This window comes from Salmo salar, chromosome 10 (genome assembly GCF_965601325.2).
Source record: "Salmo salar chromosome 10, fSalSal1, whole genome shotgun sequence".
NCBI classification, from domain to species: Eukaryota; Metazoa; Chordata; class Actinopteri; order Salmoniformes; family Salmonidae; genus Salmo; species Salmo salar.
Genome location: NC_138300.1, coordinates 5,883,951 through 5,909,348, shown reverse-complemented (window position 1 = coordinate 5,909,348; position 25,398 = coordinate 5,883,951). Strand labels below are relative to the sequence as shown.

Sequence of the window (25,398 nt, the reverse complement as noted above, 5' to 3'; positions counted from 1 at the left end):
CAGTAGATAGCCCAGCCATCACGGCTAGCTATTTAGACACCGACCAAGTTTAGCCCTGACCAAACTCCGATTTACTATTACAAAAGTTTGATTACCTTTGTTGTCTTCGTCAGAATGCACTCCCAGGACTGCTACTTCAATAAGAAATGTTGGTTTGGTCCAAAATAATCCATCGTTATATCCAAATAGCGGCGTTTTGTTCGTGCGTTCTAGACACTATCCGAAGTGTAAATAAGGGTTACGAGCATGGCGCAATTCGTGAGAAAAGATTTCTAAATATTCCATTACCGTACTTATAAGCATGTCAACCGCTGTTTAAAATCAATTTTTATGGCATTTTTCTCGTAAAAAAGCAATAATATTCCGACCGGGAATCTGCGTTTAGGTAAACAGAGGAAAGAAAACAAAGCATTCTGTCGATGCGGGCACGCTCCTGAATCTCACAGTACTGTAACCAGCCACTACCCAAACGCGCTACTTTGTTTCAACCAGAGCCTGCAAAGCCACGATTCAGCTTTTTGCCGCCTTCTGAGAGACCATGGGAGCCGTAGGAAGTGTCACGTAACAGCAGAGATCCTCTGTAATGGATAGAGATGGCAAAGGAGGCCAAGAAATGGTCAGACAGGGTACTTCCTGTACAGAATCTTCTCAGGTTTTGGCCTGCCAAATGAGTTCTGTTATACTCACAGACACCATTCAAACAGTTTTAGAAACTTTAGGGTGTTTTCTATCCACAGCTAATAATTATATGCATATTCTAGTTTCTGGGCAGGAGTAATAATCAGATTAAATCGGGTACGTTTTTTTATCCGGCTGTGAAAATACTGCCCCCTATCCATAACAGGTTAACATAGTGTCCAAAGAGGGGCCAGAAGTATACAGAATGGTGTCGTCTGCGTAGAGGTGGATCAGAGAATCACCAGCAGCAAGAGCAACATCATTGATGTATACAGAGAAGAGATTCGGCCCGAGAATTGAACCCTGTGGCACACCCATAGAGACTGCCAGAGGTCCAGACAACAGGCCCTCCGATTTGACACACTGAACTCTATCAGAGAAGTAGTTGGTAAACCAGGCGAGGCAATCATTTGAGAAACCAAGGCTGTCGAGTCTGCCAATAAGAATGTGATGATTGACAGACAAGCCTTGGCCAGGTCGATGAATACATCTGCACAGTAATGTCTCTTATCGATGGTGGTTATGATATCGTTTAGGACCTTGAGCGTGCCTAAGGTGCACCCATGACCAGCTCTGAATCCAGATTGCATAGTGGAGAAGGTACGGTGGGATTCGAAATGGTCGGTAATCTGTTTGTTAACTTGGCTTTCGAAGTCCTTAGAAAGACAGGGTAGGATAGATATATGTCTGTAGCAGTTTGGGTAAGGAGAATTGTTGGCAAATCTGATGGCCGAGTGGTAAAGAACATCTAGCCGCTCGAGAGTAGCCTTACCTGCCGATCTATAAATTATGTCTCCGTAATCTAGCATGGGTAGGATGGTCATCTGAATCAAGGTGAGTTTGGCAGCTGGGGTGAAAGAGGAGCGATTACAATAGAGGAAACCAAGTCTAGATTTAACTTTAGCCTGCAGCTTTGATATGTGCTGAGAGAAGGACAGTGTACCATCTAGCCATACTCCCAAGTACTTGTATGAGGTAACTACCTCAAGCAATAAACCCTCAGAGGTAATAATCAACCTGTGGGGAGAGGGCATTCTTCTTACCAAACCACATTACCTTTGTTTTGGAGGTGTTCAGAACAAGGTTACGGGTAGAGAAAGCTTGTTGGACACTCAGAAACCTTTGTTGTAGAGCATTTAACACAAAATCTGGGGAGGGGCCAGCAGAGTATAAGAACGTATTATCTGCATATAAATGGATGAGAGAGCTTCCTACTGCCTGAGCTATGTTGTTGATGTAAATTGAGATGAGCGTGACAATGGTGACATCATTGAGGACCTTTAACCTCTCTTGGGTAGGGGGCAGTATTTTCACATCCGGATGAAAAGCGTGCCCAAAGTAAACTGCCTGTTACTCAGGCCCAGAAGCTAGAATATGCATATAATTGGTAGATTTGGATAGAAAACACTCTAAAGTTTCTATAACTGTTACAGTTACGTCTGTGAGTATTACAGAACTGATATGGCAGGCGAAACCCAGAGGACAAACCATCCCCCCCAAAAAATAATTCAGCCTACCACTATTTTCAATGGCTGTCACTTTTATTATAAGGCGAAGTCTTCCCAGATTGCAGTTCCTAGGGCTTCCACTAGATGTCAACAGTCTTTAGAAAGAGCTTCAGGCTGGTTTTTGGAAAAATGAGCCAGAAATTGTAGTTTTTCTAGGTGGCTCCCATTTTGGCTGTAGTGTTTCCAAGCGCGTGAATGAGAGCGCGTTCTTTGGTATTTTCCTCCGGGAAAGACAATAACAATTCTCCGTCTTAAATTTTATCATTTATTTATATATTAGGGTACCTAAGGTTTGATTATAAACGTTGTTTCACTTGTTTGGTAAAGTTTATTAGTAACGTTTGGGATTCATTTTGTATACATTTTGATGGAGGGAAACTGGGTGGGTTATTGACTGAAGCGCGCCAGCTAAACTGAGTTTTATTGGTATAAAGAAGGACATTATCGAACAAAAGGTCCATTTGTGATGTATCTGGGACCTTTTGCAGTGCCAACAGAAGAAGATCATCAAAGGTAAGGCATTTATTATATCGCTATTTCTGACTTTCGTGTCACACCTGCCTGGTTGAAATATGTTTTTCATGTTTTTGTATGCGGGGTGCTGTCCTAAGATAATCGCATGGTGTGCTTTCGCCGTAAAGCCTTCTTGAAATCTGACAGAGTGGCTGGATTAACAAGAAGTTAAACTTAATTTTGATGGATTACACTTGTGATTTTATGAAAGTTAAATATTTATAATTCTGTAGTTTGAATTTCGCGCTCTGCAATTTCACTGGATGTTGGCCAGGTGGGACGTTACCATCCCACCTGCCCATAAGAAATGTTATGGTTGCAGTGACACATCCATAACCTGAGCGGAACCAGATTGCATACAAGAGAGAATAATATAGACATCAAGAAGGCCAGTCAGTTGATTATTGACAAGTTGTTCCAACACTTTTGATAAACAGGGCAAAATAGAAATAGGCCTTTAACAATAAGGATCAGCTTGATCTCCCCCTTTAAATAAAGGACAAACCGTGGCTGCCTTCCAAGCAGTAGGAACCTCCCCAGAAAGGAGAAACAGGATAAAAAGTTCAGAGATAGGCTTGGCGATGATAGGGGCAGCAGCCTTAATGTATGTTAGGACAGCGCTGAGACAAGAAAAACCACACAGCCATTTTCCAAGCAAGGAGAGGCGTCACAAAAAACAGAAATACAGCTAAAATTAACCTGTTAGGGATAGGGGGCAGTATTTTCACGGCCGGATAAAAAACGTACCTGATTTAATCTGGTTATTACTCCTGCCCAGAAACTAGAATATGCATATAATTAGTAGATTTGGATAGAAAACACCCTAAAGTTTCTAAAACTGTTTGAATGGTGTCTGTGAGTATAACATAACTCATATGACAGGCCAAAACCTGAGAAGATTCTATATGGGAAGTGCCCTGTCTGACCATTTCTTGTCCTTCTATAGCCTCTTTATCGAATATACAAGATCTCTGCTGTAACGTGACATTTTATAAGGCTTTCATTGGCTCTCAGAAGGCGCCAGAACGTTGAATGATAGCTCTGCAGTCTCTGGGCGAAAAACAGCATTGGTTTTGGAGAGTGGTCCTTCTGAGAACAATGACACTGGTGCGCGCGTGCATGTGACGACTCCATGTTTTACTTTCAGTGTTTGAACGGATACAACGTCGCCCGGTTGGAATATTATCGCTATTTTACGAGAAAAATCGCATAAAAATTGATTTTAAGCAGCGTTTGACATGCTTCGAAGTACGGTAATGGAATATTTTGAAATTTCTTGTCACGAAACGCACCGGCGCATCACCCTTCGGAGAGTGTCTTGAACGCACGAACAAAACAGAGCTATTTGGATATAACTATGGATTATTTGGAACCAAAACAACATTGGTTGTTGAAGTAGAAGTCCTGGGTGTGCATTCTGACGAAGAACAGCAAAGGTAATCCAATTTTTCTAATAGTAAATCTGAGTTTGGTGAGTGCCAAATTTGGTGGGTGTCAAAATAGCTAGCCATGATGGCCGGGCTATCTACTCAGAATACTGCAAAATCTGCTTTCACCGAAAAGCTATTTTAAAATCGGACACCGCGATTGCATAAAGGAGTTCTGTATCTATAATTCTTAAAATAATTGTTATGTATTTTGTGAACGTTAATCGTGAGTAATTTAGTAAATTCACCGGAGGGTATGCTAGTTCTGAACAAAATATGCTCATGTAAAAAGCTGGTTTTTGATGTAAATATGAACTTGATTGAACAAAACATGCATGTATTGTATAACATAATGTCCTAGGAGTGTCATCTGATGAAGATCATCAAAGGTTAGTGCTGCATTTAGCTGTGGTTTTGGTTTTTGTGACATATATGCTAGCTTGAAAAATGGGTGTGTGATTATTTCTGGCTGGGTACTCTCCTGACATAATCTAATGGTTTGCTTTCGTTGTAAAGCCTTTTTGAAATCAGACAATGTGGTTAGATAAAGGAGAGTCTTGTCTTTAAAATGGTGTAAAATAGTCATATGTTTGAAAAATTGAAGTTTTTGCGTTTTTGAGGTATTTGTAATTCGTGCCACTCTATACCATTGGATATTGGCGAGGCGATCCGCTAGCGGAACGTCTGTCCCTAACAGGTTTTAATCACTAACCTTTGACTATCTTCATCAGATGACACTCCCATCACTCAATGTTACACAATACATGTATGTTTTGTTCGATAAAGTTCATATTTATATCCAAAAACCCCATTTTACATTGGCGCATGATGTTCAGAAAATGTTTTGCCTCCAAAACCACCGGTGAATGAGCACATCAATTTATGAAAATACTCATCATAAATGTTGATAAAATTTACAACAGTTATTGAAAGAATTATAGATACACTTCTCCTTAATGCAACCGCTGTGTCAGATTTCAAAATAGCTCTACAGCGAAAGCACATTGTTCAATATTCTGAGTACAGAGCACAGCCATCAAAGCAAGCTATACAGTTACCCGCCAAGTTCTGGAGTCAACAAAACTCAGAAATAGTATTATAAATCTTCACTTACCTTTGCTGATCTTCATCGGAATGCACTCCCAGGACTCCCACTTCCACAAGAAATTTTAGTTTGTTTGTTAAACTCCATATTTATGTCCAAATACCTCCATTTTGTTCACGAGTTCAGATCACTATTCCAAAGGCACAATGCGCGAGCGCAAAACCCTAGATGAAAAGTCAAAAAGTTCCATTACCGTCAATCGATGTTTACAATCAATCCTTAGGGTCTTTTTATCATAAATATTCGATAATATTCCATCCGGACAATAGCGTATTCATAACAGAGGAAAAAGAAGGATCGGCACGCCTGCGTGACTGCGCAGTATACACCTCATTGGCCTCAGGCAGTCCACTTGTTGAGTCAGCTCTTATTCTCTCCCCAGTAACAGTAGAAGCATGAAACAAGGTTCTAAAGACTGTTGACATCTAGTGGAAGCCTTAGGAAGTGCAAAATGAACCCTAAGTCACTGTATACTGTATAGGCAATCACTTGAAAAACTACAAACCTCAGATTTCTACACTTCCTGGTTGGATTTTTCTCAGGTTTCTGCCTGCCATATGAGTTCTGTAATACTCACAGACATCATTCAAACAGTTTTAGAAACTTCAGAGTGTTTTCTATCCAAATCTACTAATAATATGCATATCCTACCTTCTGAGCTTGAGTAGCAGGCAGTTTACTACGGGCATGAGTTTCATCCGGATATCAAAATACTGCCCCCTACCCTAGAGAAGTTAAAGGGTGTGACCAGTAAGCAATTTGAGGAAGCTAAACTCCTAGGTATAACATTGGATGGTCAATTGTTATGGTCAAGTCATATTGACAAAGTTGTTGTGAAAATGGGCAGGGGTATGTTTGTTATAAAAATACGTTTTGCATTTTTGACACAAATCAACTGTACTAGGTTACAGGGTCTGGTCTTGTCCCATTTTGATTACTGTCTGGTAATATGGTCAAGTGCAGCAAATAATGACATAGCAAAGCTGCAGCTGGCTCAAAACAGAGCAGCACACCTTGACCTTAACTGCACATACAGAACTAACATCAACAACATGCCAGTCTTTCTTGTTTGAGGGTTGACGAGGGATTAACTGCTTATTTTCTATTACTCAAGTATTACTGTAATGAAAAATCCAGATTATCTGCATAATTAAATAACATTCAACATGCAATCACACAAAATAGTTCTAAAAATGTAGTTGTGGAATTTACCAATAAGGACTCCAAGTCAAAGTTAAATGAACAGATCTTTATTATCAAGGCCGGAGAGGTTATACAAACGTAATACTCAAAGTATAAGTCTGTCAGAAGCTCTGAAGGGTGCTCTCCCTTCAGAACCATTTATACTCATGCACAAACTAGGCGTCTCTGCTCTTTAGGTGCAATAGGCTGATCATGATCTTGCACACATAATGTCTAGACATTGGGCCAAAGTAAAATGTGTTCCCTTCTTTCTGTCCTTCTATCAGTCCCCTCCCTGAGAGCAGTCACAGAACATCCTAACACAATAACAAGAAAAACTACTATTTTACTATTTTCTATATTGCAGAATAACAGTGAAGACACCAAAACTATGAAATTGCACATATGGAATCATGTAGTAACCAAAAAAGTGTAAAACAAGATTCTTTAAAGTAGCCACCCTTTGCCTTGATGACAGCTTTGCACACTCTTGGCATTCAAAGACTTTTGACTGGTACTGTATACAGTGAGGGAAAAAAGTATTTGATCCCCTGCTGATTTTGTACGTTTGCCCACTGACAAAGAAATGATCAGTTTATCTGAACAGTGAGAGACAGAATAACAACAAAAAATCCAGAAAAACGCATGTCAAAAATGTTATAAAATGATTTGCATTTTAATGAGGGAAATAAGTATTTGACCCATCTGCAAAACATGACTTAGTACTTGCTGGCAAAACCCTTGTTGGCAATCACATAGGTCAGACGTTTCTTGTAGTTGGCCACCAAGTTTGCACACATCTCAGGAGGGATTTTGTCCCACTCCTCTTTGCAGATCTTCTCCAAGTCATTAAGGTTTCGAGGCTGACATTTGGCAACTCGAACCTTCAGCTCCCTCCACAGATTTTCTATGGGATTAAGGTCTGGAGACTGGCTAGACCACTCCAGGACCTTAAGGTGCTTCTTCTTGAGCCACTCCTTTGTTGCCTTGGCCGTGTGTTTTGGGTCATTGTCATGCTGGAATACCCATCCACGGCCCATTTTCAATGCCCTGGCTGAGGGATGGAGGTTCTCACCCAAGAATTGACGGTACATGGCCCCGTCCATCGTCCCTTTGATGCGGTGAAGTTGTCCTGTCACCTTAGCAGAAAAACACCCCCAAAGCATAATGTTTCCACCTCCATGTTTGACGTAGGGATGGTGTTCTTGGGGGTCATAGGCAGCATTCCACCTCCTCGAAACACGGCGCGTTGAGTTGATGCCAAAGAGCTCCATTTTGGTCTCATCTGACCACAACACTTTCACCAGTTGTCCTTTGAGTCATTCAGATGTTCATTGGCAAACTTCAGACGGGCATGTCTATGTATTCTTGAGCAGGGGGACCTTTCAGGATTTCAGTCCTTCACGGCGCAGTGTGTTACCATTTGTTTTCTTGGTGACTATGGTCCCAACTGCCTTGAGATCATTGAAAAGATCCTCCCGTGTAGTTCTGGGCTGATTCCTCACCGTTCTCATGATCATTGCAACTCCACGAGGTGAGATCTTGCATGGAGCCCCAGGCAGAGGGATATTGACAGTTCTTTTGTGTTTCTTCCATTTGCGAATAAACGCACCAAATGTTGTCACCTTCTCACCAAGCTGCTTGGCGATGGTCTTGTAGCCCATTCCAGCCTTGTGTAGGTCTACAATCTTGTCCCTGACATCCTTGGAGAGCTCTTTGGTCTTGGCCATGGTGGAGAGTTTGGAATCTGATTGATTGATTGCTTCTGTGGACAGGTGTCTTTTTTACAGGTAACAAGCTGTGGTTAGGAGCACTCCCTTTAAGAATGTGCTCCTAATCTCAGCTCGTTACCTGTATAAAAGACACCTGGGAGCCAGAAATCTTTCTGATTGAGAGGGGGTCAAATTCTTATTTCCATCATTAAAATGCAAATAAATTTATAACATTTCTGACATGCGTTCTTCTGGATATTTTTGTTGTTATTCTGTCTCTCACTGTTCAAATAAACCTACCATTAAAATTATAGACTGATCCTTTCTTTGTCAATGGGCAAACGTACAAAATTAGCAGGGGATCAAATACTTTTTTCCCTCACTGTATACATATGCGATGAGTAATGCAAAATATGTAAACATTATTAAAATGACTAATGTTCCATTATTAAAGTGGCCAGTGATTTGCGGTGATACAGTGATTTGGCGGTGATACAGCCCGACATGATGCTCTCAATTGTGCATCTGTAAAAGTTTGAGGGTTTTAGTTGCCAAGCCAAATTTCTTCAGCCTCCTGATGTTGAAGATGCACTTTTGCGCCTTGTTGTGACTTTACTTTCATTAATCTGATGATGGTTATTTATTCAATCCACTATGTTTAATTGTTACCTGATTAAATCAATCATGTAACTCATTAGGATTTGGGGCATCACGGAATAAGTTGTTTAGAGTTGTTTTAGAGAATAAGTTGTTTTAGGGAGCTACCATCTTCCTGAAGCCGAGCATAGATCTTCATGTCTTTTGCCAAACCTGGTGTGATATCGCAAAGAAGATTTGTCGCTTTGGGATTTAGATAATTAAACACTATTTTAGAGACAGCAGATTACTGGCGTGGAGCTGTTTTTATGTGTCAATAATCTGTGTTCTCTTTTGTTTATATCACCATTGTGCATGCCCTTGGTGAAAGTCTGTTCGATTACAGCCAAAAGCTATTTTGTGGTGTTTGTAGTGAGTCTTTTATAGAAAGTCTGATCAGTTTCCTAATTACTTCAATCCTATAGAGAGTTTAGTCGTTTACAGTAACAACACTACCCTTATGTGCTGGGAGGATGACTGTAGATGTGTTATTCTGGAGATATAAGGGCTTGTTTCTCAGAGCGGGTAAAGTTATAAACTGACATTTCCTATTGCCTCTAGCTTGGATATGTCTTACGCACCAGTCTGTAGTATGTATACACAACTGGGTAAATTGGCCCAGGTGGAATGAACATAGATGGAGCCCTAAACACACTTTTTGTGGGGACAGAGGGGTTGCAATCTCTAAAGAACAGTTTCAGATGCAATGTGCATATGAATTAGTAGTCGAAACGCGTTGCAGTTTTCCTGATATTCAGGCTGATAAAAAAAAAGAAATACATGTATTTTTTTAACTAAACAAGTCAGTTGAGAACAAATTATTTTTTACAATGACAGCCTAGGAACAGTGTTTTAACTGTCTTGTTCAGATGTAGAACAACAGATTTTTACCTCGTCAGCTTGGGGATTTGATCTTGCAACCTTTCGGTTACTGGCCCAACGCTCTAACCACTAGGCTATGTTTTCTATGGCACATATTTTCTGTAAATTGTTTACTAAAGGTTTATTGCACTGCAATTGTTTTCTTTCTCCAAACAAAAAAAGAATAAATAGAACAATAGACACTAAGAAATATTGTTTTGAGAAATAGCATCCACAAACTGGGGTGGTGTAACGCGGGTCGTCTAATGGGGACCAAGACGCGGCGGGTGACGTGCTCATATTTACTTTTATTTAACTCAAAATCAAACAAACAAACAACAAAACGACCGTAAACAGTCCCGTCAAGTGCAACATACACAAAACAGAAAACAACCCCCCACAAAACACAGGGAAAAAACACCCCTACTAAATAGGACCTTCAATTAGAGGCAACGAGGAACAGCTGCCTCCAATTGAAGGTCAACCCAAGAAACTTAAACATAGAAATAGACACACTAGAACAAACATAGAAATATACTAACATAGAACATAAACCAAAAACCCCGAAACACATAAAACAATCACCCCCTGCCACGCCCTGACCTACAATAACAAATAACCCCCTTACTGGTCAGGACGTGACAGGTGGCTTCATCTCAAATGTATTTAAAAATTTTAGGCTATTCAAAATCCATTCAAATTTATCTTCTTTATATTATGGCTATATTCCTTTATGTAATTAAGCTGTTACATACATATTTTTCTGTATTTATAATAAAAATAATAATCATATCTAAAGTTGTAGACCCACACTTGCTGGGGCTTACTTCTGTGTGCAAATAATTTCACGGCTGCAGTTGGAGCTTATTTATTCTCTTTTATTTATGAAAATAAACTGATACGGGCCTTTATTATTTATGATTTATTTCTGATATTTTATCTTAGTTAAATGTATTTACAGTACCAGTCAAGTTTGGACATACCTACTCATTGCAGGGTTTTTCTTAATTTTCAATATTTTCTGCATTGTAGAATAATAGTAAAGACATCAGGACTATGAAATAACACATATGGAATCATGTAGTAACCAAAAAAGTGTTGAAGAATCTCAAAAATATTTTGATTTGTTTAAAGTAGCCACAGCTTTGACAGCTTTGCACAGTCTTGGCATTCTCTCAACCAGCTTTTTTAAAACTTTTATTTAACTAGGCAAGTCAGTAAAGAACAAATTATTATTTACAATGATGGCCTACCGCAGAACACTGGGTCAACTGCCTTGTTCAGGGGCAGAACGACAGATTTTCACCTTGTCAGCTAGGGGATTCAATCTAGCAACCTTTCATTTTCTGGCCCAATGCTCTAACCACTAGGCTACCAAGTCCATATCATGTCAAAAACAGCTAAAATAAGCAAAGAGAAATGACAGTCCATCATTAGTTTAAGACATTTGCAAAAAACATCAAGCGCTATGATGAAACTGGCTCTCATGAGGACAGCCACAGGAAAGGAAGACCCAGAGATACCTCTGCTGCAGAGGATAAGTTCATTAGTTTCCAGACTCAGAAATTGTAGTCCTTTCTTCACAGAGTTCAAGTAAAAGACTCATCTCAACATCAACTGTTCAGAGGAGACTGCGTGAATCAGGCATTCATGGTCGAATTGCTGCAAAAAAACACTACTAAAAGGACACCAATAATAAGAAGAGACTTGCTTGGGCCAAGAAACACGAGCAATGGACATTAGACCGGTGGAAATCTGTCCTTTTTTTTGATGAGTCCAAATTTGAGATTTTTGGTTCCGACTGCCGTGTTTTTGTGAGACGCAGAGTACATGTGTGGTTCTCCCTTTGAAGCATGGAGTAGGAGGTGCGATGGTGTGGGGGTGCTTTGCTGGTGACACTGTCGGTGATGTATTTAGAATTAAAGGCACACTTAACCAGCATGGCTACCACAGCATTCTTTAGCGATTCGCCATCACATCTGGTTTGCACTTAGTGGGACTATCATTTATTTTTCAACTGGACAATGACCAAACACACCTCCAGGCTGTATAAGGGCGATTTGACCAGGAAGGAGAGTGATGAAGTGCTGCATCAGATGACCTGGCCTCCACAACCACCTGACCTCAACCCAATTGAGATGGTTTGGGATGAGTTGGACCACAGAATGAAGGAAAATCAGCCAACAAGTGCTCAGCATATTTGGGAACTGTTTGAAAAGCATTCCTCTTGAATCTGTTTGAGAGAATGCCAAGAGTGTGCAAAGTGCCATCAAGGCAAAGGGTGGCTACCTTAAAAAAAAATGTTTAACACTTTTTTTGGTTACTACATGATTCAATATTTGTTATTTCATAGTTTTGATGTCTTCACTGTTATTCCACAATGTAGAAAATAGTAAAAAATTAAGAAAAACCCTTGAATGAGTAGGTTTGTCCAAACTTTTGACTGGTACTGTGTATTATGGTGTTTCTATTTTAAGAAAAAATAACACATTATTACAGGAGCATATGTATTTTTTTTATTAAGTCGTTAAAATGCGATACTAAGTCTTTTGAATGAGATATTAAGTCATTCAAATGAGAATTCCAAGAGTATGTGAATTTTTATTGTGTTTCGCCATGGGCTTCAGGACATCCTTAACACATTGTAGATACTTAGACTATCAACAAACTATCAAATGCAATATGCAATAGCTTGCTTTAGGGTTAGGATTATGGGTTTGGAGTAAGAGTTAACGTTAAGGTAAGGTTTATAGTTAGTGTTGATCTAGGGTTAGGGTTAAGGGTTACTAAATGGTTGAACATCTAACCATCTGCAGGGGACTAAATACAGTTATCTATTTTTAAATCTTTGAATACTATTTTACACATACATTTCATTTGGATACGTCCTATTCAAATGTAACAATACGATTTGTAATTTAACACAAACGGAATCAAACCCCAATCATGCACACTGCCCTGAGGTCAACCAGTCTTTCTCTTCCTGTAAATCACATTCCAAACCACTCCTATTACTCTCCACATCTCCGTTAATCCGCCACATACAGTGCATTCAAAAAGTATTCAGACCCCTTCTCCTTTTCCACATTTGTTACGTTACAGCCTTATTCTAAAATGTATTAAATAATTTTTTCCCTTCATCAATCTACACACAATACCCCATAGTAACAAAGCGAAAACAGGTTTTTAGAAATGTTACCAAATGTATTTACAATAAATAACAGAAATAACTTATTTGCATAAGTATTCAGACCCTTTGCTATGACACTCAAAATTGAGCTCAGGTGCATCCTGTTTCCATTGATCATCCTTGAGATGTTTCTGCAATTTGATTGGAGTCCACCTGTGGTAAATTCAATTGATTGGACATGATTTGGAAAGGCACACACCTGTCTTTATAAGGTCCCACAGTAAATAGTGCATGTCAGAGCCTAAAACCAAGCTATGAAGTCGAAGGAATTGTCCGTAGAGCTCCGAGACAGGATTGTGTACAGGCACAGATCTGGGGTAGGGTACCAAAACATTTCGGCATTATTGAAGGTCCCCAAGAACACAGTGGCCTCAATCATTATTAAATAGAAGAAGCTTGGAACTGCCAAGACTTTTCCAAGAGCTGTCCGCTCGGCCAAACTGAGCAATCGGGGGAGAAGGTCCTTGGTCAGGGTGGTGATCAAGAACCCGATGGTCACTCTGACAGAGCTCCAGAGTTCCTCTTTGGAGATGGGATAACTTTCCAGAAGGACAACCATCTCTGCAGCACTCCACCAATCAGGCCTTTATGGTAGAGCGGCCAGAAGGAAGGCACATGACAGACAACTTGGTCTTTGTCAAAAGGCAGGTAAAGGGATCTCAGACCATGAGACACAAGATTCTCTGGTCTGATGAAACCAAGATTGAACTCTTTGGCCTGAATGCCAAGCGTCACGTCTGGAGGAAACCCGCACCATCCCTACGGTGAAGAATGGTGGTGGCAACATCATGCTGTGGGGATGCTTTTCAGTGGCAGGGACTGGTAGACTAGTCAGGATCGAGGGAAAGATGAATGGAGGAAAATACAGAGATCCTTGATGGAAACCTATTCCAGAGCGCTCAGGACCTCAGACTGAGGCAAAGGTTCACCTTCCAACGACCCTAAGCACCCAGACAAGACAGTGCAGGAGTGGCTTCGGGACAAGTCTCTGAATGTCCTTGAATGGCCCAGCTATAGCCCTGACTGGAACCTGATCAAACATCTCTTGAGAGACCTGAAAATTGTTGATGAAAACCTGCACCAGAGCGCTCAGGACCTCAGACTGGGGTGAAGGTTCACCTTCCAACAGGACAACGACCCTAAGCACACAGCCAAGACAGCGGCTTCGGGACAAGCCAGAGCCCGGACTTGAAACCGATCGAACATCTCTGGGGAGACCTGAAAATAGCTGTGCAGCGACGCTCCCCATCCAACCTGACAGAGCTTGAGAGGATCTGCAGAGAAGAATGGGAGAAACTCCCCAAATACAGGTATGCCCAGCTTGTAGTGTCATACCCAAGGAGACTCAAGGCTGTAATCATTGTCAAAGTTGCTTCAACAAAGTACTGAGTAAAGCATCTGAATTCTTATGTAAATGCAATATTTTAGATTTGTTTTGTACATTTGCAAAAAATTCTAAAAACCTGTTTTTGCTTTGTCATTATGAGGTATTGTGTGTAGATTGATGAGGGGAAAAAAACAATTTAATCAATAAGGCTGTAACGTAACAAAATGTGTAAAAAGTGAATGGGTCTGAATACTTTCCGAATACACTGTAAATGGACTTAGTCTAACCTGTACTTACCCAGCAAAAACAATGAGCTAGTACACTGGCTTTGAGTAATAGGGCTCCTTAGAGAAGTTACTTATTTTTCAGGCTATTTGCATGTCAGAATACAAGGAGAAAATCAATGATGCTAATTACGGCATTCCAGAGGATTTACTGAGGCCACATCACTGATTATACTGGACAAACTGCCAGGGGATTAGCTGAATCGCCTCATGGCTCGGGAGACAGAGGGGATATTAATTACAAAGGGCTCTCTGTGTGTGTCTGTGTGTTTGTGTGGTTTTGATTAAAACACTTGTGGCCACCCGCAACTGGAATAAGTATTACTATGCGAACAGAGAAAAAAAAAAGGATTTTGGAATTTAAAAAAATCTCACCCAAACTATACAATATTAGTTGGTAGTTTTAGGTTATGAGTGACTTCATACAGCTAATATTGACACCCAGAACCAATATAGTTGACTTTAGCAAAGGTATTGATCACATTCTATTCCCATAGCATCAAATTAATTCTAAATGAATTGTTTACATCTGCAGTCGAGAGGAGGTATTTACACACACTCATCTGGAGAGAAAAGGCTCAATTTGAAGCCTTTCCATAGTGTTACTAAGGAGGAGGAGTGTGTTTACACATGATTATCACTCTGACCCTTACAGGGCCATTTGTAATACAAACAAAGTCTCCTTGACGTTTTGGTGCTCTTTCGATGTCCCATCCCTATCAAGAGAAAGCGGCCACTCACTGTTCTCTTGGAGTGCCTCGCCACTTTCTGAGGTCACGTTTCCCATTGAGGACAGTTGACTTCCAAGGCATATTTCTGTAAGCCTTTGATTCTAAACAGAGACAAAGAAGGGGTCTCTTTCGATGTGTCCTTTCTCGAAAGCTTCGAACAGCCCCATCTTGAAACTATCTGAGCTGTGAGGAATTCTGCTGCGCTTTTCATCCCTGTCTTATACGTGCCTTCCAAAAGGTGAAATTTGGGACCGAGCGAGAGGCATGTTCGATTTGCGTCCCAGGTCAGGTTTACTTATTTATTCCCTTCGCTCCAATCCACCGGCAGGGTAAATAAGGGTTGAATTTCATAGGCCGCTTCAGTGAACCGTCTGTTTGCCCACTTAAATTAGAGGAGCCCTAATCAACCAAATGTTTGACAAATTTGATAATGTCATAGGGCTGCCCTTCAAAAGGTATCGCTTTCATCCTCCCAGTCAAAATCATTCATCTTTCTATTGTCTGGTTTAATTGTCGCCATACTCAAAACAATAGACGAGGCCTGTTCAGGTGCTGTGTCGAGTTATGAACAGACCTGGGTTCAAATAGTATATATATTTTTAAGACTTCAGCTGCATTTGATTGAGCTTGCCTGGCACAAGGGAACCAATGGAATACTCCCCAAAGTGCAGACGCCCATCTGGCAACTCCCAAGTAGGCTAAATCAAAGCTCAACATATTTAAAAGAAAGCAAATACTGTTTGAAGCCAGGTCTGGTTATGGGAATGTATGTACTCACCCTTAATCTACCTTGACTTTGTCGTTCAGCTGTTTAGCTGACTTATATAGAGAAATGCATACGGTTTTACAATGAGACTATAATAAGGTTATAGTAAATGTATTACAATTGCTGTGGCTAAATAAACTCAGCAAAAAAAGAAAAGTCCCATTTCTGGACCCTGTCTTTCAAAGATAATTCGTAAAAAATCAAAATAAGTTCACAGATCTTCATTGTAAAGTGTTTAAACACTGTTTCCCATGCTTGTTCAATGAACCATAAACAATTAATGAACATGCACCTGTGGAAAGGTCGTTAAGACACTAACAGGTTACAGACGGTAGGCAATTAAGGTCACAGTTATGAAAACTTAGGACACTAAAGAGTCCTTTCTACTGTCTCTGAAAAACACCAAAAGAAAGATGCCCAGGGTCCCTGCTCATCTGCGTGAACGTGCCTTTGGCATTCTGCAAGGAGGCATGAGAACTCCAGATGTGGCCAGGGCAATAAATTGCAATGTCCGTACTGTGAGATGCCTAAGACAGCACTACAGGGAGACAGGACAGACAGCTGATTATCCTTGCAGTGGCAGAGCATGTGTAACAACACCTGCACAGGATCGGTACATCCGAACACCACACCTGCGTGACAGGTGCAGGATGGCAACATCAACAGCCCAAGTTACACCAGGAACGCACAATCCCTCCATCAGTGCTCAGACTGTCTGCGACAGGCTGAGAGAGGCTGGACTTAGGGCTTGTAGGCCTGTTATAAGGCAGGTCCTCACCGGACATCACCGGCAACAACGTCGCCTATGGGCACAAACCCACCGTCGCTGGACTAGACAGGACTGGCAAAAAGTGCTCTTCACTGACGAGTCCCGGTTTTGTCTCACCAGGGTCGATGGTCGGATTCGCGTTTATCGTCGAAAGAATGGGCGTTACACCGAGGCCTGTACTCTGGAGCAGGATCGATTTGGAGGTGGGGGTCCGTCATGGTCTGGGGCGGTGTGTCACAGCATCATCGGACTGACCTTGTTGTCACCTTGTTGTGCCTCGATCTAGGTTGGGCAAAATTAAAGATGGCGTTGTTCACTTTAGCAATCTCACTAGTATAAAGACCTCCTCCATCCCTGCCATTATTGAAAGAGATTGTGATACCTCACATCTCAAAATAGGACTACTTAATGTTAGATCCCTCACTTCAAAGGCAGTTATAGTCAATGAACTAATCACTGATCATAATCTTGATGTGATTGGCCTGACTGAAACATGGCTTAACCTGTTATGGCTAGGGGGCAGTATTTTTCACGGCCAGATAAAAAACGTACCCGATTTAATCTGATTATTACTCCTGCCCAGAAACTAGAATATGCATATAATTATTAGCTTTGGATAGAAAACACCCTAAAGTTTCTAAAACTGTTTGAATGGTGTCTGTGAGTATAACAGAACTCATATGGCAGGCAAAAACCTGAGAGGATTCTATATGGGAAGTGGCCTGTCTGACAAGTTGTTGTTCATCTTGGCTCTTTTTATTGAAGAGTGAGGATCTTTGCTGTAACGTGACACTTCCTACGGCTCCCATAGGCTCTCAGAGCCCGGGAAAAAGCTGAATGATATCGAGGCAGCCTCTGGCTGAAACACATTATCGCTTTTGGCAAGTGGCCGATCAGAGTACTATGGGCTTAGGCGCGTACCCGAGTCGACCCCATGCTTTATTTTCTTTCGTCTGTTTACCTAAATGCAGATTCCCGGTTGGAATATTATCGCTTTTTTACGAGAAAAATGGCATAAAAATGGATTTTAAACAGCGGTTGACATGCTTCGAAGTACGGTAATGGAATATTTAGAAATGTTTTGTCACGAGATGCGCCATGCTCATCACCCTTCTTTACCCTTTCGGATAGTGTCTTGAACGCACGAACAAAACGCCGCTATTTGGATATAACAATGGATTATTTGGGACCAAACCAACATTTGTTATTGAAGTAGAAGTCCTGGGAGTGCATTCTGACGAAGAACACCAAAGGTAATAACATTTTTCTTATAGTAAATCTGACTTTTGTGAGTGCTAAACTTGCTGGGTGTCTAAATAGCTAGCCCTGTGATGCCGGGCTATCTACTTAGAATATTGCAAAATGTGCTTTCACCGAAAAGCTATTTTAAAATCGGACATATCGAGTGCATAGAGGAGTTCTGTATCTATAATTCTTAAAATAATTGTTATGCTTTTTGTGAACGTTTATCGTGAGTAATTTAGTAAATTCACCGGAAGTTTGCGGGGGGTATGCTAGTTCTGAACGTCACATGCTAATGTAAAAAGCTGGTTTTTGATATAAATATGAACTTGATTGAACAAAACATGCATGTATTGTATAACATAATGTCCTAGGTGTGTCATCTGATGAAGATCATCAAAGGTTAGTGCTGCATTTAGCTGTCTTCTGGGTTTTTGTGACATTATATGCTAGCTTGAAAAATGGGTGTCTGATTATTTATTACTCTGCTGACATAATCTAATGTTTTGCTTTCGTTGTAAAGCCTTTTTGAAATCGGACAGTGTGGTTAGATTAACGAGAGTCTTGTCTTTAAAATGGTGTAAAATAGTCATATGTTTGAGAAATTGAAGTAATAGCATTTCTAAGGTATTTGAATAACGCGCCACAGGATTCCACTGGCTGTTACGTAGGTGGGACGAAATCATCCCGCTGGCCCTAGAGAAGTTAACCTTGCGCAATACCCTAGAAGCAGTTGCACCCCTAAAAACTAAAAACATTTGTCATAAGAAACTAGCTCCCTGGTATACAGAAAATACACGAGCTCTGAAACAAGCTTCCAGAAAATTGGAACGGAAATGGCGCCACACCAAACTGGAAGTCTTCCGACTAGCTTGGAAAGACAGTACCGTGCAGTATCGAAGAGCCCTCATTGCTGCTCGATCATCCTATTTTTCCAACTTAATTGAGGAAAATAAGAACAATCCGAAATGTCTTTTTGATACTGTCGCAAAGTTAACTAAAAAGCAGCATTCCCCAAGAGAGGATGGCTCTAACTTCAGCAGTGATGAATTCATGAACTTCTTTGAGGAAAAGATCATGATCATTAGAAAGCAAATTACGGACTCCTCTTTAAATCTGGGTATTCCTCCAAAGCTCCGTTGTCCTGAGTCTGCACAACCCTGCCAGGACCTAGGATCAAGGGAGACACTAAAGTGTTTTAGTACTGTATCTCTTGACACAATGATGAAAATAATCATGGCCTCTAAACCTTCAAGCTGCATACCGGACCCTATTCCAACTAAACTACTGAAAGAGCTGCTTTCTGTGCTTGGCCCTCCTATGTTGAACATAATAAATGGCTCTCTATCCACCGGATGTGTACCAAGCTCACTAAAAGTGGCAGTAATAATGCCTCTCTTGAAAAAGCCAAATCTTGACCCAGAAACGATAAAAAACTATCGGCCTATTTCGAATCGTCCATTCCTCTCAAAAAGTTTTGAAAAAGCTGTTGCGCAGCAACTCACTGCCTTCCTGAAGACAAACAATGTACACGAAATGCTTCAGTCTGGTTTTAGACCCCATCATAGCACTGAGACTGCACTTGTGAAGGTGGTAAATTACCTTTTAATGACCGAGGTTCTGCGTCTGTCCTCGTGCTCCTAGATCTTAGTGCCGCTTTTGATACCATCGATCACCACATTCTTTTGGAGAGATTTGAAACCCAAATTGGTCTACATGGACATGTTCTGGCCTGGTTTAGGTCTTATCTGTCGGAAAGATATCAGTTTGTCTCTGTGAATGGTTTATCCTCTGACAAATGAACTGTACATTTCGGTGTTCCTCAAGGTTCCGTTTTAGGACCACTATTGTTTTCACTATATATTTTACCTCTTGGGGATGTCATTCGAAAACATAATGTTAAATTTCACTGCTATGCGGATGACACACAGCTGTACATTTCAATTAAACATGGTGAAGCCCCAAAATGGCCCTCGCTAGAAGCCTGTGTCTCAGACATAAGGAAGTGGATGGCTGCAAACGTTCTACTCTTAAACTCGGACAAAACAGAGATGCTTGTTCTAGGTCCCAAGAAACAAAGAGATCTTCTGTTGAATCTGACAATTAATCTGGATGGTTGTACAGTCGTCTCAAATAAAACTGTGAAGGACCTTGGAGTTACTCTGGACCCTGATCTCTCTTTTGAAGAACATATCAAGACTGTTTCAAGGACAGCTTTTTTCCATCTACGTAACATTGCAAAAATCAGAAACTTTCTGTCCAAAAATGACACAGAAAAATTATCCATGCCTTTGTTACTTCTAGGTTGGACTACTGCAATGCTCTACTTTCCGGCTACCCGGATAAAGCACTAAATAAACTTCAGTTAGTGCTAAATACGGCTGCTAGAATCCTGACTAGAACCAAAAAATGTGATCATATTACTCCAGTGCTAGCCTCCCTATGCTTGCTTCCTGTTAAGGCAAAGGCTGATTTCAAGGTTTTACTGCTAACCTACAAAGCATTACATGGGCTTGCTCCTACCTATCTTTCCGATTTGGTCCTGCCGTACATACCTACACGTACGCTATGGTCACAAGACGCGGGCCTCCTAATTGTTCCTAGAATTTCTAAGCAAACAGCTGGAGACAGGGCTTTCTCCTATAGAGCTGCATTTTTATGGAATAGTCTGCCTACCCATGTGAGAGACGCAGACTCAGTCTCAACCTTTAACCTGTTGGGTCTAGGGGGCAGCATTTGCACGTCTGGATAAAAAAAATGTACCCGATTTAATCTGGTTACTAATCCTACCCAGTAACTAGAATATGCATATACTTATTATATATGGATAGAAAACACTCTAAAGTTTCCAAAACTGTTTGAATGGTGTCTGTGAGTATAACAGAACTCATTTGGCAGGCAAAACCCTGAGACATTTTCTGACAGGAAGTGGATACCTGATGTGTTGTATTGACTTTAAACCTATCCCATTGAAAAACACAGGGGTTTAGGAATATTTTGGCACTTCCTATTGCTTCCACTAGATGTCACCAGCCTTTACAAAGTGTTTTGAGTCTTCTGGAGGGAGATCTGACCGAACAAGAGCCATGGAACGATGATGGCCCATTAGACACCTTGCGCGCGAGTTCATCTTGGGTACCCTCGTTCCAATACGTTATAAAAGAGTATGCATTCGTCCACCTTGAATATTATTCATGTTCTGGTTAAAAAAGGCCCTAATGATTTATGCTATACAACGTTTGACATGTTTGAACGAACGGAAATATATTTTTTCCCCTCGTTCATGACGAGAAGTCCGGCTGGCTTACATCATGTGCTAACGAGACGGAGATTTTTGGACATAAATGATGAGCTTTTTTGAACAAAACTACATTCGTTATGGACCTGTGATACCTGGAAGTGACATCTGATGAAGAGAATCAAAGGTAATGGATTATTTACATAGTATTTTCGATTTTAGATCTCCCCAACATGACGTCTAGTCTGTATCGCAACGCGTATTTTTCTGGGCGCAGTGCTCAGATTATTGCAAAGTGTGATTTCCCAGTAAGGTTATTTTTAAATCTGGCAAGTTGATTGCGTTCAAGAGATGTAAATCTATAATTCTTTAAATGACAATATAATATTTTACCAATGTTTTCTAATTTTAATTATTTAATTTCTGACGCTGACTTGACTGCCGGTTATTGGAGGGAAACGATTTCCTCAACATCAATGCCATAGTAAAACGCTGTTTTTGGATATAAATATGAACATGATAGAACTAAAAATGCATGCATTGTCTAACATAATGTCCTAGGAGTGTCATCTGATGGAGATTGTAAAAGGTTAGTGCATCATTTTAGCTGGTTTTATGGTTTTGGTGACCCTGTCTTTGACTTGACAAAACATTACACACAACTCTTGTAAATGTACTGTCCTAACATACTCTAAATTTATGCTTTCGCCGTAAAACCTTTTTGAAATCGTAAAACGTGGTTAGATTAAGGAGATGTTTATCTTTCAAATGGTGTAACATAGTTGTATTTTTGAAAAATTTGAATTTTGACATTTATTTGGATTCAAATTTGCCGCTCTTGAAATGCACCTGCTGTTGATGGAGTGCACCACGGGTGGCACGCTAGCGTCCCACCTAGCCCCAAGAGGTTAACCTCTTGGGGCTAGGTGGGACGCTAGCGTGCCACCCAAGAGGTTAAGTCTTTACTGAAGACACATCTCTTCAGTAGTTCCTATGATTAAGTGTAGTCTGGCCCAGGGGTGTGACGGTGAACGGAAAGGCTGGAGCAACGAACCGCCCTTGCTGTCTCTGCCTGGCCGGTTTCCCCTCTTTCCACTGGGATTCTCTGCCTCTACCCCTATTACAGGGGCTGAGTCACTGGCTTACTGGTGTTCTTCCATGCCGTCCCTGGGAGGGGTGCGTCACTTGAGTGGGTTGAGTCACTGATGTGGTCTTCCTGTCTGGGTTGGCGCCCCCCCCCCTTGGGCTGTGCCGTGGCGGAGATCTTTGTGGGCTATACTCGGCCTTGTCCCAGGATGGTATGTTGGTGGTTGGAGATATCCCTCCAGTGGTGTGGAGGCTGTGCTTTGGCAAAGTGGGTGGGGTTATATCCTACCTGTTTGGCCCTGTCCGGGGGTTTCATCGGATGGGGCCACAGTGTCTCCTGACCCCTCCTGTCTCAGCCTCCAGTATTTATGCTGCAGTAGTTTATGTGTCGGGGGGCTAGGGTCAGTCTGTCACATCTGGAGTATTTCTCTGGTCTTTTCCGGTGTCCTGTGTGAATTTAAATATGCTCTCTCTAATTCTCTCTTTCTCTTTCTTTCTTTCTCTCTCTCGGAGGACCTGAGCCCTAGGACCATGCCTCAGGACTACCTGGCTTGATGACGCCTTGCTGTCCCCAGTTCACCTGGCCGTGCTGCTGCTCCAGTTCCAACTGTTCTGCCTGCAGCTATGGAACCCTGACCTGTTCACCGGACGTGCTTCCTGTTCCAGACCTGTTGTCCCAGACCTGCTGGAACCCTGACCTATTCACCGGACGTGCTACCTGTCCCAGACCTGCTGTTTTCAACTCTCTAGAGACAGCAGGAGCGGTAGAGATACTTTCAAAGATCGACTATGAAAAAGCCAACTGACACTCTTGTGTTACTGACTTGTTGCACCCTCGACAACTACTATGATTATTATTATTTGACAATGCTGGTCATTTATGAACATTTCAACATCTAGGCCATGTGCTGTTATAATCTCCACCCGGCACAGCCAGAAGAGGACTGGCCACCCCTCATAGCCTGGTTCCTCTCTAGGTTTCTGCCAAGGTTTTGGCCTTTCTAGGGAGTTTTTCCTAGCCACCGTGCTTCTACACCTGCATTGCTTGCTGTTTGGGGTTTTAGGCTGGGTTTCTGTACAGCACTTTGAGATGTCAGCTGATGTAAGAAGGGCTATATAAATACATTTGATTTGATTTTGAAATTTGATTTGATTGCAGGCAATCTCAATGCTGTGCATTACAGGGAAGACATCCTCCTCCCTCAGGTGGTACGCTTCCTGCAGGCTCATCCTGACATTCCCCCCAGAAATGTCCGGGAACTTGCAGGTGCCTTAGTGGAGGAGTGAGGTAACATCTCACAGCAATAACTGGCAAATCTGGTGCAGTCCATGAGGAGGAGATGCACTGCAGTTCTTAATGCAGCTGGTGGCCACACCAGATTGACTGTTACTTTTGATTTTGCCCCCCCCCCCCCCCCCCGTGTTCATGGACACTTGATCCAAAATCAAAATCAAACATTGATGGAACACACGTTTGTTTGCAATTTTTCACAACACCCAAAGTCACTTTACACAAACAAACAAGCAGGATAAAAAGTTATAAAATCACATTAAAATAAGTAAGTACTGTATATAAAAGTACACTAAACATAAGGACAAAATAACCATGGAGAACACAAAACATGATGACAGACTGACCAGGGAAGTGAACTAGACGAAGGATAAAAGCTAAGTTAACAGAGAATCCGGGTATGCCTGTGTGAAGAACTGTGTCTTTAGTGTGGACTTGAATATGTGTATGGATTGTGAGGTTTTAACATGGAGAGGGAAGTAGTTCCAGAGTTGGGGAGCTGCACTGCTAAAAGCCTGTTGTCCCATGGAGTGGAGTCTGGTGAGAGTGATGGTGAGGAGGCTAGTGTCACAGGAGCGCGGTGAACAGGTGGGAGTGAGGGGTGCAAGGCGGTCAGTAAGGTATGTGGTTGACACTCCATTCTGTGCTTTGTAGGTGAGCATGAGCAATTTGAAGATGATCCTGAATTGAACTGGGAGCCAGTGGAGTTTGATGAGAGTGGGGGTGATTTGGTCCCAAGCTCTGCAATGTGTGAGGACTCATGTAGCTGAATTTTGATATGTTGAAGTCTGTCCAGTGTTTTGACGGGGAGTGGCGTTGCAGTAGTCCAGGCATGATAAAACAAAGGTGTGAATGAAGGTTTCAGCAATGGGGTCTGTGAGAGTTGGTCTGAGTGTAACCGATGTGAAATGGCTAGTTAGTTAGCGGTGGTGCGCGCTAATAGCGTTTCAATCAGTGACGTCACTCGCTCTGAGACCTGAAGTGGTTGTTCCCCTTGCGTTGCAAGGGCCGCGGCTTTTGTGGCGCGATGGGTAACGATGCTTCGTGGGGTGTCAGTTGTTGATGTGTGCAAGGGTCCCTGGTTCGAGCCCAGGTTGGGGCGAAGAGAGGGACGGAACCTACACTGTTACATTGATGCTGTTGACCCGGATCATTGGTTGCTGCGGAAAAAGAGGAGGTCAAAAGGGGGGTGAGTGTAACCGATGTGAAATGGCTAGTTAGTTAGCGGTGGTGCGCGCTAATAGCGTTTCAATCAGTGACGTCACTCGCTCTGAGACCTGAAGTGGTTGTTCCCCTTGCGTTGCAAGGGCCGCGGCTTTTGTGGCGCGATGGGTAACGATGCTTCGTGGGGTGTCAGTTGTTGATGTGTGCAAGGGTCCCTGGTTCGAGCCCGGGTTGGGGCGAAGAGAGGGACGGAACCTACACTGTTACATGAGTCATGAGATGTTTTTGAGGTGGAAGGAGGCTGATTTGTTGATATTCCAGGTTTAGGGTTCAAATGATAGATTGGGGTCAAATGTAACACCAAGGTTCCTGACTGTGAAGTTGCAGTGGATGGTGTAGCCGTCTAATGTTATATTGAGTTGACCCAGTTTGTTGATGAGGGAATTAGGGCCCATGAGCATGATCATCCAAGTTTTCATCATGGAGGCAGTCAAATACAGAGAGGGGTGGCAGAGTGGAGATTCTGGTTGTTCACTACCTTTACCACGGCAGTTTCAGTGGTGTGCATAGCCCAGAAGCCCGACTGGAGGGGTTTGAAAAGTTCTAGCAGAAACGCCTCGCCAAATATCCAATGGTAGAGCGTGGCGCAAAATACAAAAAACTTAAAATGCTATAACTTCAATTTCTG

At 41.8% G+C, this 25,398-nt stretch overlaps 1 protein-coding gene across 1 annotated transcript; it reads left to right on the top strand.

The window, feature by feature from the left end:
- Positions 1-16,333: 16,333 nt before the first annotated feature.
- LOC145858538 (uncharacterized) lies at positions 16,334-23,531 on the top strand. The gene is made up of 3 exons (XM_082956578.1): positions 16,334-16,799; positions 16,893-16,953; positions 23,408-23,531. Exons 1-3 carry the CDS (start codon positions 16,334-16,336, stop codon positions 23,529-23,531), a joined length of 651 nt encoding a protein of 216 aa, XP_082812704.1.
- The last annotated feature ends 1,867 nt before the right edge of the window (positions 23,532-25,398 follow it).